The sequence below is a fragment of the Cyclopterus lumpus genome, chromosome 8 (genome assembly GCF_009769545.1).
Source record: "Cyclopterus lumpus isolate fCycLum1 chromosome 8, fCycLum1.pri, whole genome shotgun sequence".
In the NCBI taxonomy this organism is placed as follows: Eukaryota; Metazoa; Chordata; class Actinopteri; order Perciformes; family Cyclopteridae; genus Cyclopterus; species Cyclopterus lumpus.
Window position 1 is genome coordinate 19,453,298 of NC_046973.1, and position 16,353 is coordinate 19,469,650.

The 16,353-nt window shown below is 42.9% G+C and overlaps 2 protein-coding genes across 2 annotated transcripts; both read right to left on the bottom strand.

Moving 5' to 3' along the window:
• Nucleotides 1-310: 310 nt before the first annotated feature.
• timp2b (TIMP metallopeptidase inhibitor 2b) lies at nt 311-7,405 on the bottom strand. Its single transcript, XM_034539175.1, is given in 8 exon segments — nt 311-1,701; nt 1,794-1,882; nt 1,885-1,917; nt 2,031-2,136; nt 2,221-2,255; nt 2,258-2,320; nt 6,913-7,051; nt 7,204-7,405. Coding segments are annotated over 7 exon segments (654 nt in total). The 5' UTR covers nt 7,043-7,051; nt 7,204-7,405; the 3' UTR covers nt 311-1,503.
• Nucleotides 7,406-12,397: 4,992 nt separating this feature from the next.
• Nucleotides 12,398-16,353, bottom strand: LOC117735282 (galectin-3-binding protein A-like). The gene is made up of 6 exons (XM_034539813.1): nt 15,914-16,353; nt 15,560-15,667; nt 14,368-14,577; nt 14,128-14,262; nt 13,750-14,041; nt 12,398-13,656 (listed from the first exon to the last, which is right to left on the bottom strand). Exons 2-6 carry the CDS (start codon nt 15,642-15,644, stop codon nt 12,642-12,644), a joined length of 1,737 nt encoding a protein of 578 aa, XP_034395704.1. The 5' UTR covers nt 15,645-15,667; nt 15,914-16,353; the 3' UTR covers nt 12,398-12,641.

Consider the following 16,353-nt stretch of genomic DNA (forward strand, 5'->3'; position numbering starts at 1 on the left):
GTGAAGGAATGTCTTTTGAAATGGCACGTGTTGTTGTCTCCACTAAGCGGCAGCAGATTGCTGGTTGTGTCACAAAGTAGTTCCTGCTGCCTCCATCAAGTGTTTTAAACACTGATTTGAGAAACTGAAAATTCAACATGACACTGAGCTTTGTTTATTTGTGCCTGCTGTACGACTTGTGTCTCTCTTTAGTCGTTTACCTGTGTGTGTATTGCATGTACACGACTACATGATCCTTTAATGAAGCGGAGCCTCGTCAATCTGCACACAATGAGCCGATATCGATGTGGAAATAACCATACAAAGCATCTCAATCAGGGTTTGACATTTATTGTAAGTCAAAATGTACAGTATTGTTTCAGCTGGACATGCATGCAAAAAAAATCATCTTAAATGTCTCATGTGAAACCAGCACAAGACATCATACTTGACTACAGTTTCAAATTAAGAACCTTTTTACACTTGTATTAATTATCAAAGTCACATGGCATCTCCGCAACACTTTTAAGATCTGCAATTAAATGGATGATTGGTTGTGATATCTTTAACCAGCTGTCCTAAAGGACGAGCAGTCAGGCAGGTACCATCAATTTGACCTAGAATGCACATAAAATGTGTATTTTGCTTATTGTTAAAATACTCGAGCTTCTCTTTATACAATACCAATGATGTCACAAAAAGTATCACGATGTGGGCTTTTTTTCTTCTCTCTCTCAATAGAATATGATGAATCATATAACCTCCTTAAATAAAATAGGTTCTTACGCTAAAGCATTACAAAAGAAAAAAGAGCTGTAATATTTAAAAAAAAATACAAAATGGAGAATTCAATCCTCCTTCTCAGAATTTTTTCATTAGAGACAATATGACTGCTGTGACAATTGTGTTCAAAAGTGCATTTATGTCTATTCAGGATTATTTAAAAGACAACATTAGCATAAGCACTGATTGCGCCTAGTCAAAACAGGTTCGTCACATCTTTTTTTTTTAAATTTAAAATAAAAAACACAGATAAAGAGGAACAATAAGTAATCTGAAGCAGGACAGGCAAGAGGTGGTCGTTCCTTGTGATAGCTCTGCTGTCACAAATCGGGGTGCCAATTGCCATTTAATGTTATTTATGAACAAACCGATTCACAGAATTGTTACACTTTGAGTTATAGTATGCACGTGATGCATTATAGAATTATAGTTCCCTTTAAAAAAAAAGTAGTGTAGCTCACGAACAGTAATACTCAATTGTGATGAGTATCCCCTTATTTCAGCTGACGGAGAAGTGGTTTATGAGGAAGTGCTTTGGATTTAGGATTTAAGTGTCTGAAAGTGCTGCGTTCGTAAGACTGTTGATTAAAAAAATAATGAGGCCTGTAAATAAAAACAACCTCACCACAGAGCACTTGCCCTATGGCGGTCTTAACAAAAAAAAAAAAAAATCAAATGTATTTATTTTTGTTTTTGGTATTTGTATCTTAGACATCTTTAGACTATTTGACAGTAGTGGAGTTAAGGATCTTCGATGTCCAGGAAATCCTTTTTAGGCAGTGCTGCCCCTCTGTACCAGGCACAAGAGTCATCACTCCTCTTGATGCAAGCAAAGTGTTTGGCCTGCCCGCCATTGACCGTCTTCTCAATCACCCAGTCCGTCCACAGGCACTCCGCCGGGCTGCTGATCATGCAGGGGATGGAGGTGCAGCGGGTGATCTGAGGATCGAGGAGAGACAAACATCAGGGATTTCACTTCACACAAACAATGCATCTTTTCAAGGTTACTTTAGCTTGCAGTCATTTTCTACCTTGCATTCACAGCCCATTTCATAGCGCTGAGTCAGGCTCTTCTTCTGCGTGGCGCTCAGGGTCTCCCAGGGCTCAAGGAAGTCACACAGGTGATGTGCATCTTCCCATCAGTCTCCAGCTTGCCTAAAAGAGGAAAAAAAGTGCATTCGATGCTAATGTGAAAACGTATTGAAAGAAAAATAAAAAAATCTGTATATTTTATAATTTGCAATATTTAAATGTGGTTAAAGTTGTACCTGTGATAAGATACTCCTTGCCATTATGTTCCAGAGACACGCCACACACTGCAGAGGTGGGAGCTGTGTAGATGGCATCAATATCCTGGGCGGGACCTTTGAACGACTGACAATTCAAGCAGAGAACAGAACATTTAGATTCATATTGCAAATAAGTGTACGACGTGAAACGTTCGCTTCATCCACATACCTTGATTTGTTTGACGTCATACTTGAAGCGCTTGACGGGTTCCCGTAGATGTCATTGCCGACGTCAACCTCCTGCTTTCCAACTACCTTTGCCCTGATAACTGGAGAGAGACGACAAAAAAAACAAACACATTTAGGTTCATTGGATTTGAAGACAAAGTTTCAAAGTCAAAACACCATTGTCATGTAAACACAAACAGGCTCTGGGTCCGTCTGCATCTGATCTGGGCCCTTCCCAGTTTGGCATGCTGGAATCGGCAACAACACATTGCTGTGGCTTGGATCTGAGGAGGTTTCATGTGCCAGGTACTGGGAAGACAGAGGCAACATGAGTGTTTCATCAGCTGCAATCAGAGGGAGGAATGTGTGCTGCCTGCTCCCAGCTCCTGGGCCGACGCAGGAGGAAGCCAGTCAGCGATCTTTGAAAAAGCTGAACGAGAACGCTCCCCTTCGCCCCCAGGCCTCTCTGCCTGGTTAGAGGTGCTGACATGCAGATCAACCCCTCTCCCTTTTTCCCCTTCTCTCTCTCTCTCTCTCTCTCTCTGAGGTTACAGCTTCCAGATTCGAGTCGTTACAACAGTCGAAGTGGAAAAATATCTTCAGAGCCATATCGATGAGCCTTTGAGCTCAAATACCGAGTATTCAACACAAATATATGACTCATGAGTTTCACAATCACTGCTTCTGCCATGTGAATCCAATGTTCACGTACAGTACAGCATTGATCATAAGCCTGTCATACCTAAATACCTTGTTTATTACATGTATTATGCAATGATCACTGCACGTTCTACTGACTACACTTACAAAATCATATTACAAATCAAGCTTTTAAGCGGAGGAGACTAGCGACACAGTTGATGTTAACCAGATGTTCTCCCTAAAGTCCAGTTTAAGTCCTTGCTTCCTCGAGGTGGCCGCTACGAACTAAGACCATCACCAGCTCGCTTCCTGACCAAATGAAGACTTTTTATATGACGAAGGTATGAAGCTGCAAGCCACATGTGCCCTAATTTGATGACAATAAAGGCTTACAGAACATCTCCTTTTAAGGGTCCAAAGAGTCGACCCTTAAAAAAAAGGAAAAAAGAAGAGCGCGTGCACGGATGGAGAGAGTGATGGAGTGATGAGGATGTTGCATTCTCCAAGCAAGGAGAGCACAGGAATAGCAGTCAGGTAGACATGTATACAGGGAGAAGACTAACCAGTATACTGAGAAAGAGGGAGGATTTAGTTTCTAGGCCGGAAAATGTGCAAAAAAATACTGACTTGTGCGCCGCAGAGCTGCTGTGAAGTAGCAGATATCCTGACTGGCGAACAAGCTGTACGACCTACAGGCACGAGTTAGAATGACACACTGCACCGTGTGATCTTCTCCCCCAGGGAAGATGGTTTACAGATCAAAACGTGCAAAGAGGATTAGTAGTAATGCCCACACACACAGATCACTTCTCCTTCTACTGGTGTGAAGCAGGGCAGGTGAAAACATGCACAGCATGTACACATTAAGTGAATGATATCATTTGAGCACTCGGGCTTCAAAAACAACTTTCAGAGGGTGCAGGTCATCTCTTCAAAAAATTGCATTCAACATGCTAAAAATAGACACTTTCTTCAAAAACATCATGAAGAATAAATCATTAAAAGCCAAAACAAAAGCCCATTGCAATGAAGCACCAATAGTGCGTTTCGACCCACTAGCCTGGACTGATATGGAGTCTAATTCTACAGGCTAACAAAACCCTAAAATAATCATAGGCTTCAGAAAACTTGGAACCATCTAATTTACCAGCTACTCAAACAATAAAAACATATTATTCTGTGTGTAGTATTGTGGTCATTGGAGCGCTTTTAAAACCAAGAGAGAAAGAGAAGAAAAACAAACTCATGTCATGTGATTGCAGGGCCTGTACATCCACTTTTTTTTTTTTTTTTTTTTTAGGGGTTTCATCCAAAATTATCCATTTGCGTACTTTACTAAATTACACCGGTGATGCTGGAGTTCAAAGCAGCTGCACACGCCTGCGTTGATACCGGAAATCGCGTTAGAAAACCGGCTTCCTTTCAAGATGCAACATTTTGAACTTTTCTTGTTCACAAAATTGGCACAGGTAAACTCTACAGATGGCAGAGAACTGAAATAAAGTGGGAACACATAACGAGCGCAGCACATGACCGCCCAGCATTCCTCCGCCTCAGCCAGAGACCCAAGGGATGGATTTCAATTTATGAGGGGAGATTTGTTTTTGGTTCCTGCGCCGTCTGTTTTAAACAAGACAAATGGAACTATGTTTATATCAATAGCTGATCTGGTTAATTGTTAACTCCAGTTGAAGGGAAAAAGAAATAAGTTAGGCCCTAGCTAAATATAGAAAGCTGAGGGTCAACTAAGGGCAGAGGTGGAAACTGACCCATTTACCTCTATTCTTCACGGTATCTTGAGTTATGAAGTACAAGAAATCCTCAACACGGACGTTAGGGGCCTAATGATGCAACGATCTCACACAAATGCGTAGTTAAAGCCAACTTTGACCTTTATTCCCCCATTTTTAAAAGAGACAGTGTAAGCTACTTGTGTTCGTGAGTCATTTTCCGCAGACACTCTGATGACCCTTTCACTTTTGTCAAGTGACACTTTCACTTCAGTAAACTGTCTGAAAGTGAGTCGGGGTTCCTCAGGGCAATGTCTTACTGTGCAATAACAGCATGGAAGTGCCATAGACATTATTGTATGGCAAATTCTATTAGCACCCAGGTGACAGAAACCAAAAAGGCAGGTTGCACCTGACCCAGGCACACAACAGATACTGTGTGTATATCTTCTTCTTTTTTTAACTACTATTTTATATATATATATATATATATATATATATATATATATATATATCTCAGTCAGGTAGACTGTCTGTGCTCTCCTCTGTTCCCTTGCTTGGAGAATGCAACCATCCTCATCACTCTCTCCATAGTTTTTTCTCTTTTTCTCTAAACCTAACCAGGTGAAAAGTCCTGATTCAGGCATCCACCACAACCTACTACTACCTGGCAGAAAGCCTTTTGTCTCAAATATTGCTGAATTAGTCAACTTGGCTCAAATTATAAATAGCCAAATTGTAAAAGTAGACGCCTCCGTTACACTGCATGTAAGCCAATAACTTTGGATTTATCGTAACACAAATCCCAGTCGCCTACAGTCCAGAAAATAGACCAGAAACAAACAAAAGATAGGAAAACAAGAAATAGTTCAACTCCAAGCTAACTTCCCTTCACACTTTAAGTGTCTTTCATGAGCATAGCTGCCTTTGAGTAGTGGCAACTTTTTTATTTTTCTCAACGAAAGAGGAACTTCATGATAAAGCAGGACTTTCCTTTACAGTAAACTCTCCAAGCAGGAAGGATAATGTGGTTTCTTCATCCTCCAAAAGCAACGGAATCCCATGGATAAGAGAAACCTTTGAATAAGTCAGCGTCTGTATACAGACCACACACACTCAGCTCACAACCGAGAAAAAAAAAAAAGACCCTCAGCAAACCACCAATTTAAATAGCTGCACAAGCTGGTCACTGTAGAGACTCCTTAGCGTAGGCTTGTGTTGAGGCAGCAACAAGCAGTATTTTGTAATAGGTACGACATACAAGAGGGAAAGGATTCATATGTCCTTTGAGAAAGAACTAATTAATGTATGCAAGTGCACCATAAACTTCTCAACCCCAGAGTTGAGGATGACAATTTATTGTGCATGATCCTGTTGAGCATTACTTGATCCACAGTGCATTGCACTTAAAAAAACAACAAACGGCCTACAAAAAGTAAATTGCTGTCATTCTGCATAAAAATGTTCCCCTTCAGCGTTTGACTATTATTTATGATGCGTGTGGATAAATGTTGCTGATGCATTAATGTGCATGTGGCACTTTACTGCTGTAGGTGTTTACAGGTTGTGTGCAGTCATTCATATATATGGGTGGTTTAATCCACAGCAATGCATCATAGATCATCATATATTTGAGAACTACATAATTACTTAAGTCATTAAGTTACTTTTCATGAGCGTATGGAAAAAAACAGCCCCGTTTTCAGCTTTGTGATGATGCATTTTCCAGCTGATTCAAGAAGTTTTTTTGTTTTTGTTCCTTTAAGAAGGAGAATTTTCTCACCACACAGGATCACCTTCAGTTTATCACAAACATTCAAAGAGAGGTTTTCACTGGAGGGTGTGATACACTGTAATCAGAAAACTCACTTAGGCTCTCAGACAAAAGTATATAAAGCATAAAAAAAAGGAAATGCTCATCTTACGCAAATGTGCTTAGTTACATTCCTATACTGATCAAAAAGTAGGCACATTAAATAAAGTAACAGTTACACTTGTGTCATTATCACGACTCAAGACTATCACCAGATGATTAGAGAGAGAGAAGGAGGGGAAGGAGGAGGGCAGTGGAAAGAAAGATTGAGACACAGAAAATTCCACCCTCCTGTCCCCTGTAATTGTAAACACAAGACTAGGGTATTTTTCCCCCTCTCAGCATCTATAGTTTCTTAGTCCAAAAATAAATAAAGCATATGATCCCCGACGTCTATATATATATATATATATATATATATATATATATATATATATATATATATATATATATATATATATATATGTTCAAACGAACTAAGAGCGAATGCTGCTTTATATTAACTTACCGACGTCGGAGTTGCAAAACGCCTGCTGAGGATGCGCTGGGGAGCAGCTGCAGGCTTCGGCTATTTCTTCCACTCGCCACAGAAACAGGATGACCAGAGTCACTACACAACTGTTCGCCGTCCAGGTCATCTTGGAAAACTGTGTAATTTTTTTTTTTAAAAAGAAGAAAAAAAAAAAAAAGAAGAAGAAGAAGAAGAAGAATAGGTGCGGAGGTGACAATAAAACGAGGAAGGAGCAGTTGGTGCGTCAAGACTCAAAGGGAGAGGAATCACGAATGAGAGACGGCCCACTTGTCAAGAGTGTGAGATGCACGAGGCACGAGAGGGTTGTCCGTTCCTGTAAAAGGCTGCACGCGACCACAGAGACTTTCTCCTGCAGACCTGTTTTCCACTACGGTGGGGAGCAGCCGCGTTTTATGAGCGCAGGCTGCCGGCAGACTCCTCCCCTGCTGGGGGCTCAGCCAGTGAGCTGCGGCGGCGCTGTGGAGGTCAGGGGCTCCCGAAGTATCTCAAGAAGAGGTTGGAGGGGTGTGTGTGTGCGTGCGTGTGATACAGCATCTGTACACACACGCACGCACACACACACACACACACACACACACGCACAACATGGAACTTTTCCCAATTCACTTAGAATCCCACCCAAAGTAACATTTAAATCCAACATTAACCCAACATCAAAACCTATCGTGGTCAAAGAAAAAATAAATAAAGATGGCATCATGTCTGAGGTATTTCCTTATCTCCATTTGCCATTCCAACAACATGGAAATCTCCATGCTATACTGGTGATGGATCGTCTGGGGAATAAGAGGGTGTTTAGAACAATTTAAACACATTTCAATTTTATTTTATTTACACAGTCCCATTATCATAACTCCCAAATTTGCCTCAATGGGGCTTTACGATCTCTACAACATACAACATCCTCTGTCGTCAGACCCAGAAAAAAACTCCCCCCAAAAGATAGTATTCTTCCCGAATACTTTGGCATTAAATTGCATTCTTGCCAATGAGAAGATTGATACTCTCGTGTTTGTTTGGTGATATTAATCCACAGCCTGCAGCCGGTTATCTTAGCGTGACAATTAAACTTGGCTGGAACCAGTATCTTCCTGGTTGCCTGGCAACTGCACAGAGGTAAGAAACGAGTCCACAACCCAACCCAAGGACAACCGGCTGCTCCGGGTAGCTTTTACTCCGCACAATCTTCTCCATTCTCTCTCAGTATTTGTCTAATGGAAGCAAATGTCTGGACTGACCTCCGTCCGACCTTCCACCTTAGGCCGCACTGTCTGTTGCAACGGTGACCTCACAATATCTTACAACACTTGTGGTGACACTAAGTTGGACAATCTTCCCATTTAAAAAATTTTTTTTTTTGCATCACCTCAATTGTTTTGCAATGTAATGGCCGACGTCTCAATTTCAAGCGTTTACATTCAGCAGGTACGGAGCAACATATTCGTTCACCTGGAGTCGTGTGTCTTGCCACTGCCGAACTGAAATCCAATTTGGTCTCTACCAACTGTTTATGGAAATATTTAGTTCATTAGCTGTTATGTGTTCCCCATTGTGTTCCCCAGCTTGGCACCCACTATGTCTGTCTCCTGTTTGGTGCTGAGCAGGTCGTGAGCTGTGGGAATTTAGAGCTTATCCATTGAAAACAGCGGCTGAAATTCTTGCCATGAGAGCGGTGATAGTGAACTAAACACTGCTGTGAGCCAAACAGCTAAAGAATGAGTTAAAAAAGCTAAAGAATGAGTTAAAAAAGCTAAAGAATGAGCTAAAAAAGCTAAAGAATGAGCTAAAGAATGAGCTAAACTAAAGCTGAGTGGAGCTGTAGATTCAGGTGATAAATGTGTCCCTGACATTCTCACATTGTTGCCACATTACCATTTGATACATTGTTATTTAAAGTGTATTAAAGGCACTTTAAATATAAATGTTGACACTTATTTTAACATTTAATGATAACTCCTAGTAGAAAAAATACTGACGCGAGTCCTGCGTAGTAATCGTCACCACACGCCACACAATTATCTGCGGTTAAAATTCAGTGAGAGTGTTTTTCGGTAACTATTAAACACTGTTTGTAATAGATGATGGAAGTAGAAGTGGAGGAGTCGAGAGAAGTGACATCATCTCCCTAAATTTAATAGATTCAGTCTGGCGGCGATTCCCCTAAGCCCCTCCGCTCTTATGTGAAATAAACATTATGTCAAATTCTTTAGTTGTTCCTCATCCTTTACTAATGCAACAAAAACAAAAAAAAACTAGATGGCTCTTTAGTTGGAAAGTTCACCGCTGCAAAAGCACCTCAGGAAACGGAGGATCTCGAGAGTTTGGGGTTTTTGCGGCCTCCCGTGTTGATTCTGGCTTTGAAGCGAGAGATCACAGCGAGGGCACGGCGGCGTGTTTGATGATTAGAGCCGATGATGAATAATGAAGAGGAGTAAAGAGGGAAAGAGAGAGGACTGCATCTTCTGTGGCTTCCTCGCTCACTGACATCATATTTGGCCATCGAAAGTCGGTCTTCTGGCCACTCTGGCAAATATTTCCACTCTTTTCCATAGTTGAGCATTTTTGCCTGGTTGTTTTTCCACAGGACTCTGTTAGCCCGCTTGGTGCCATGTGTAAAAAAAAAAACAAAAAAAAAAAACAGGCAAGGAGAGAGAGTGAGAGAGGGAGAGGGAAACAAAACCACCAATTTAGTGTCATCTTTGTATTGCGTCTTCTTCAATTCACTTTTAGAGTTAGAACGGCGTCAGTCAGATAAGGAAAATCCCCAAATTTTGCAACCCAGTCTGACTCGTATAAGCGGAGTGGAAGTTACCCGACGCAAAAGACGCAACGGTGACACCAGCACAGATGTTGGGCGTGGAACAGGAATTGAGACACATGAAAGGAAGTGACACATCCGAGACCGAATGAGTAGAAAATGTGCTCCGTCTCTTTTCCACAGTTGACCAAAAAGCATCAGGAGGGAACAGCAGACGCCTTCTTCTTGGCCCAAAAAACCTGCCGCCCCCTGTCCAAACAAGTCGGCTTCCTTTGCACCCGAGACGCCGACTGATGTGGTGGGCTCTGCTCAGATCACAGCCGTGTCCCCGGCTACCGGGCATATTTCAAATGACCTCACAGCATGACCATTCTGAGCTATTTCCCACACTGCAACTCTCCCTTTAGCGCTCGGTTTTTTAGTCGCCAGTTGCATTCTGGATTATTGTATCAACATTTGGTTTTAATTTGTTGAGAGAGGGCGGATTTGTCAAAGAAGTGCAATGTAAGCAGCCCCCCTGTGTACTTTACCCACTACAAACTCCAAAAAGGGGCTCAGGAATGGCCACGCATCCCCTAAATTACAGACTTGCAAGGCCAGGAATACTCTCAAAAGGAAGTGCCCGGCAAGACAGAAAAAGAGGGTCTCATTGCGGGAACTGGTGGGTGCTGTGGCAGTGACCCACATCCTCTGACTCCCACCTCCTCGGCCCTGGTGCCTGCACACATGATGACCAACACGTAGCTTTTTGACCATCCATTCCCTGCTGCATGTCCCCCCCCCCCCCCCCCCATCCTCTCAACTCCTCAGCCATCTCTGTTGTGATGTAACCTAGCCACGGCTCAGGGGTAATTCCCATCATTTTCCCATTCATCAGTGCGCGGCTATCCGTATTTTATTGGAGACAATGTGAGACAATGAATCAGCTTTAGCAAATTCACCTCAGGGTCAGGATGGAAAACTCTAACACAATTGCCACCGTAGACTCTGAGGTCAAGTGGTCTGGACTGTCGTCATGGCGACATGACGCATGGCGTCGCCACGTCAGTTAGTCACCATGAGTCTGCTGAGTAACGCCCACGAAGCGTCGCAAGAGTTTGTAATTGGTTTCAGTGGAAACTAAATTAATGCATGACGTGACACCAGAACCTTCACTTTTTACGAGTTATTTGGTCAAATGACATGCCCGTTATTGTACGGTCATTTCCTCTGCAATGCTACCAGGGAATGAATTGAATGCTGATGAACAAAGCAGCAGTAATAGATTTAACATGTTACGTGAGCTATTAGTAACCAATTTCTACCAATGCCATCGTGACATCCGTCCATCAATTAATCTGCAAATTGAAAAAAAAACACCAAAAAAAACGATGAAATTAAAGATGCTAAAACGCTGGGTTCGTACGAGGGGAACTGCAGAGTTGGGTAATAATTGTATGCGTTTCTCACGACGTGTAGTCATTGCATCCATCGAAGATATGAAAATAATTATCAGTGTGGATTTTAGTATGACCCATGAAGTATATATAATGCTGAATTCCATGTCCTGATTTACGGGGGTCAATTATAAGTGGGCTAACACGACACAATAATGAACATATACAGTCAGAGGTTACTCGCAGCAAAACAAGCGATGACATCGCTGCACTTTCCCTCCGGGTGAACACATTAGTCAGACTAAACCATTGCTTTGAGTTTGTACCGTCCTGAACCATGAGAGCATGTGGGGGAGTCGCATTGATCCTACATATATACACATATATATATATATATATATATATATATATATATAAACACAGTAATGTTGTGAACTACCAAAGCATCTGATCAGTCATGCTGCAGTCACACTTCTCAGAAACCCCCGAGTCACCGCGGCCGTGGACCCCACCTGTCCAGGCTTGCAGGCGTGTTGCGCAGCGCGACTGCCGGTTGTGTGTCGGGACTTGAAGACGGTCGTAAAACACAAACCGACATGTTTGAAGTCTGTTGTTTTTCATTCAGGAGAGACACATTTGAATAATTTCAGCAAGAGACACAACGCTGATTCATTCTGACAGGTCAAGAGGTCAAGATACCTTGTTAATTCAAGGAATAGCTCAACGTGTTGTGGTGTACGATCAATACTAATCTCATGTTTACATATTAGAAAGATACATCAAGGAGCCTGTTGGCTCATTTTAGCACAAAGATTGTAAACGGGGTGAAAAACCTGTTCACCAGCACCTCTTAAAATCACAAATTATATAATATAGAATACAAAAATGCCAATTCGACATGTTACGGTGGGTTGTGTGCCAGATTATTTCTTGCCAGGGAACCAGCAGAGACTCCAGGAAGTCTGGCTGATATTTCCCAACATTTTTCGACTCTTCCTTTTTAAATTTTATTTAGCAGCTTTAACATTTTGCAGAAATACTGTAAGTTCAAAACTGTAACACACTACTACTCGTAGTGAAATGAAGAATTGATAAATGCCTATGAACTCCTCTCCTGCAGCAGCAACATGGCTGAGGTCATGACAGCAGATATAGATAAAGCTCATGAAAGAGAGGAGTAATATTCTGCATATATGAAGCCGTCTGATGATTCATCTAACTTGGCCCCATTTACACTTCTCATTTTGTGTGTCTCACATCTGGACGAACCCAAAAATTTAAGATTTATATTTGTCTGTTGCCATTGTGAAGAGAAGACATCGAAAAATGATCTAGATATCACTTTATTTTGCCGTTACAACAAAAAAAAAGCAGGAAATTATACTTGATATGAAATAAATCACAGCCAGGTGAAACATTAGCTGATCAATGAAGATTTATAAAAACAAAAAAAGAAGAATTAAAAAAAGAAAAAATCACAGATAATATTGTAGCATCATTGCAATCTATTAATTAACACGCAGGCACAATGATCAGAATACACTGAGCCTCCCTCCATCGCTGCATTGGGATCAGACGTAGTACGGTCTCACTACAAAGCGGTAGGTGTACTGGTCATCAGGACAGGGATAGGCCAGAACCTGGGTCCCATTCGTGGCCATGTTGTCCTTGAAGTCCTGAACCTGGAAGACGTACTTGTCTTGGCACATCAGCAGAAGACGATTACGATAGAGGACGTTCCTCCATCTGGAGAGACCGTTCTGAGGCACCAGCCTCGCTGAAGGGAACGACTCGCATCTCACGCCTCGGTTTGAACATTGCTGTTTGTTCTCGAAGACATTCGCCTCCCAGAGAATCTGGTTGTCCTTAAAGATCAGACTGTTGTGGACGGGTGTGTTGAGCGAGGTGGTCATAGAATCGTAGTGGTTGCGATACAAATATTGGGTTTGACGAGACAGAGCCTTGCTCCATGGCTTAGCGGTGTAGATCCTCGGTCGGTAATCACCGTCTTCTCTGTTGAACTTTGGGTTGGATATCAGATTGCCGAAAAGCAGAACATTAAACTGGAAAGCTTTCAGGAGGTTGTCACGATACATATTCACATGGCTGCTGTAGAGAGAAGAGTTGGACTCCAGGTCATTCAGGGCCTCGGCGGGGATCATGGGGAAACGAATGAGACTCAACAGTTCGGCCTGGGTTTCCAAACTGGTCGAGTTGCCCTTCTCCGTGATCCAGCTCTCCACAGTCTGGAGCAGAAAATATTCATCTGGCACCACCAGGTCCGAGCGCAGTAGAAGGGATCGGAGGAGCTCAACGGAGAGTTGGGTCCAAGCGGGGGAACTGGACAGATTTTGGTAGTTCCAGGCCATATACTGAATGCAGTTCTCTTGGAGGACCCAGTCCTGAGTCTCCACTGCGTATTCGTAGAGGGACACCGGCGTGTGGAACGAGGCGTCCTCTGGGAGGATTTCAGAGAACAGCCGGCCCGTGTCCTCCATCAGCTGCTTCACCCCGAACGTATAAGCCATCCAGTGGAGGCACTGCACAGAGGAGAAGTTCACATCCATCTTGCGGGTATAAATGTACCTAATGAGATTGTAGAGCACATGTTAGATTTTTTATTTTTTACGATTCGGAAATTCTGTTTCTGAAATCCAAATCGTAGCAGTTCGCTTATACCTGATGAAGGAGGAGAAATGTGGCTGGCAAGACTGGGCGACGTCGACCGTGATGTTGGAGATCCCCTTGGAAGCGTTGAAGAGAGGGAACTGCGAGAGGATCGACTTGTGCGCACAAATCGTCTCGCCAACCACCTCCGGGGTCCCGTCTTCCTGCGCGTTTCCAGTCGCACTCCGGACCGAGATGGAGAAGTCACAGCCGTACCCGCTGTCAAAGATCTGGCCGCGCTCATCAGACAGGCAGATGCTGTGGTCCAGCGAGTATAGAGCGTCGCCGTTGGTCAGATTTGTGCCTGGAACCACAAATCATTAGGGGGTGGAACATTTGATAAGAGCGACGGAGAGGCCCTCCCCCCCCAAAAGAGTTTGGTATACGTACGGCCCGTTTCACAAATAACGCCGACGTCCTCTTTGTGGCTGCAGTCAGTGGCTCCCCAGCCTATGAACATACACGTGGAAAGATACGTCTCTGTGCCGTCACATTTCAGGTCATCCAGCCAAATGGGTCCAGACGCTGTGATGTCAAATGAAAGGGAACACGTTTGTTGAGGCGGTAGCACATTAAAACAGCAATGCCACTGCCCTCTGGTGGGGGACACGTGGAAGTAGAAAAGGGCACCTTTTCCGTAGTTCTTCCCGATGACAACAGAGTCGGCTCGCGGGAAGCCGAGCTGACGACAAACCACGTGGGCCTCAGCCAGGTCCCAGCCGTCGTCACACACCGTTCCCCATCTCCCATCGTGGTAGATTTCCACGCGGCCTTCGGCAAAGCCGCCGCCGCCGAACAGCCTCACGTCCCCTTCCTGCAGCGCAGGGTTTCTTTGTCTCCCTGTGTGGCGACACAGACTCTTATTAACCAAGGCCATGACAGCAGAGAGGCCACACACACACACACACACACACACACACACACACACACACTCCGTGTTGAGCGAGCACGGGCTGAATATATTTGTAAAAAGCACAAATTGTTCTACAATGAAAACTAGTATATTATTAGGACTGTGTCCTTTCCATTCAATGCATTCCAGGGAACACGTGGAAGCATTACACACATAAGATATGCATCGCACACGTGATATGCTTTACACACACACGACATATGCATCGCACACGTGATATGCTTTACACACACACAACATATGCATCGCACACGTGATATGCTTTACACACACACGACATATGCATTGCACGTGAGATATGCTTTACACACACACGACATATGCATTGCACGTGAGATATGCTTTACACACACACGACATATGCATTGCACGTGAGATATGCTTTACACACCTTACATTACGTGTCATTTAGCTGACGCTTTTATCCAAAGCGACTTACAATCACGTTACATTCATACACTGTAGAACAGCTACAGGGAGCAATTCAGGGTTAAGTGTCTTGCTCAAGGACACATCGACTAGGGCGGGGATTGAACCACCAACCCCCTGATTGAAAGACGGACCTGCTAACCACTGACCCACAGTCGCACATGAGACATGCTTTACATACACATGAGATATGTATTACACACATGAGACATGCTTTACACACACAAGATATTTATTACACACATGAGACATGCTTTACACACACATGAGATATTTATTACACACATGAGACATGCTTTACACACACATGAGATATTTATTACACACATGAGACATGCTTTACACACACATGAGATATTTATTACACACATGAGACATGCTTTACACACACATGAGATATTTATTACACACATGAGACATGCTTTACACACACACAAGATATTTATTACACACATGAGATAAGTGCTTCGGGTGACTCACCTAACAGGTTCAATCTCACTGCACTTGCAGAGACGTGGAGGAGCAGCAGAAGCCACCCAGTGAATGTGTGTCGATGTACAGACATTTTCAACCAGCAGCGTTCGGAGTCTGCGGATGACAAAGAAGAGGCAACGTGAGAAATATGCACTACTTTACTTTACAGTTCAAGATTATGTATACGAGCAGAAATGTACTTTTGGTCTCTTTTTTTTCTCATATGAATCCATTAATTAATTAAGATGGAATGCAATACAGTTGAACAGACGATATTAAACGTGTGCAATCAAAGTGGAAAAAGGTCAAACCCTCATATCCATATCCCCCCGATCCTTACATATAATGAAAAGACGTTACCTTCTCCCCTCTGGTTGCAAAGTGAAGTCTTCCAGAAATGGGCTTCTCTCCTCTGAAGGCCCCTTTTAAAGTGCAGCTGAAAACAGGGTTCACTTCTCCATTCACGCTACTTTCCCCTGAGTTTCGTTTCCCACTGAAGTGGAAAAGTCAGACTGTTTGTTGCACAACGGCTTTTTTTTCTTCTTTTTTTTCGGGGTTTCGTTGCCCCGTCCCAACTTGTTTGAGACACGTGACTTAAAACAAGAGTCAGACAATAAGAATCGAGCCGTTTTACTTTGTCATCCCACCCCAAAAAAATATTATACAGTAACATTTTCACCAAAATGTCCTTCAAAATAATGTTTATGGAGAATAAAAAACGTTTTGTTATTTCAAATGAACATGTTTGAGGTGTACAGAACAATGATTAACATGAAGCAAAGGTGGCGGCGGTGGGGGGG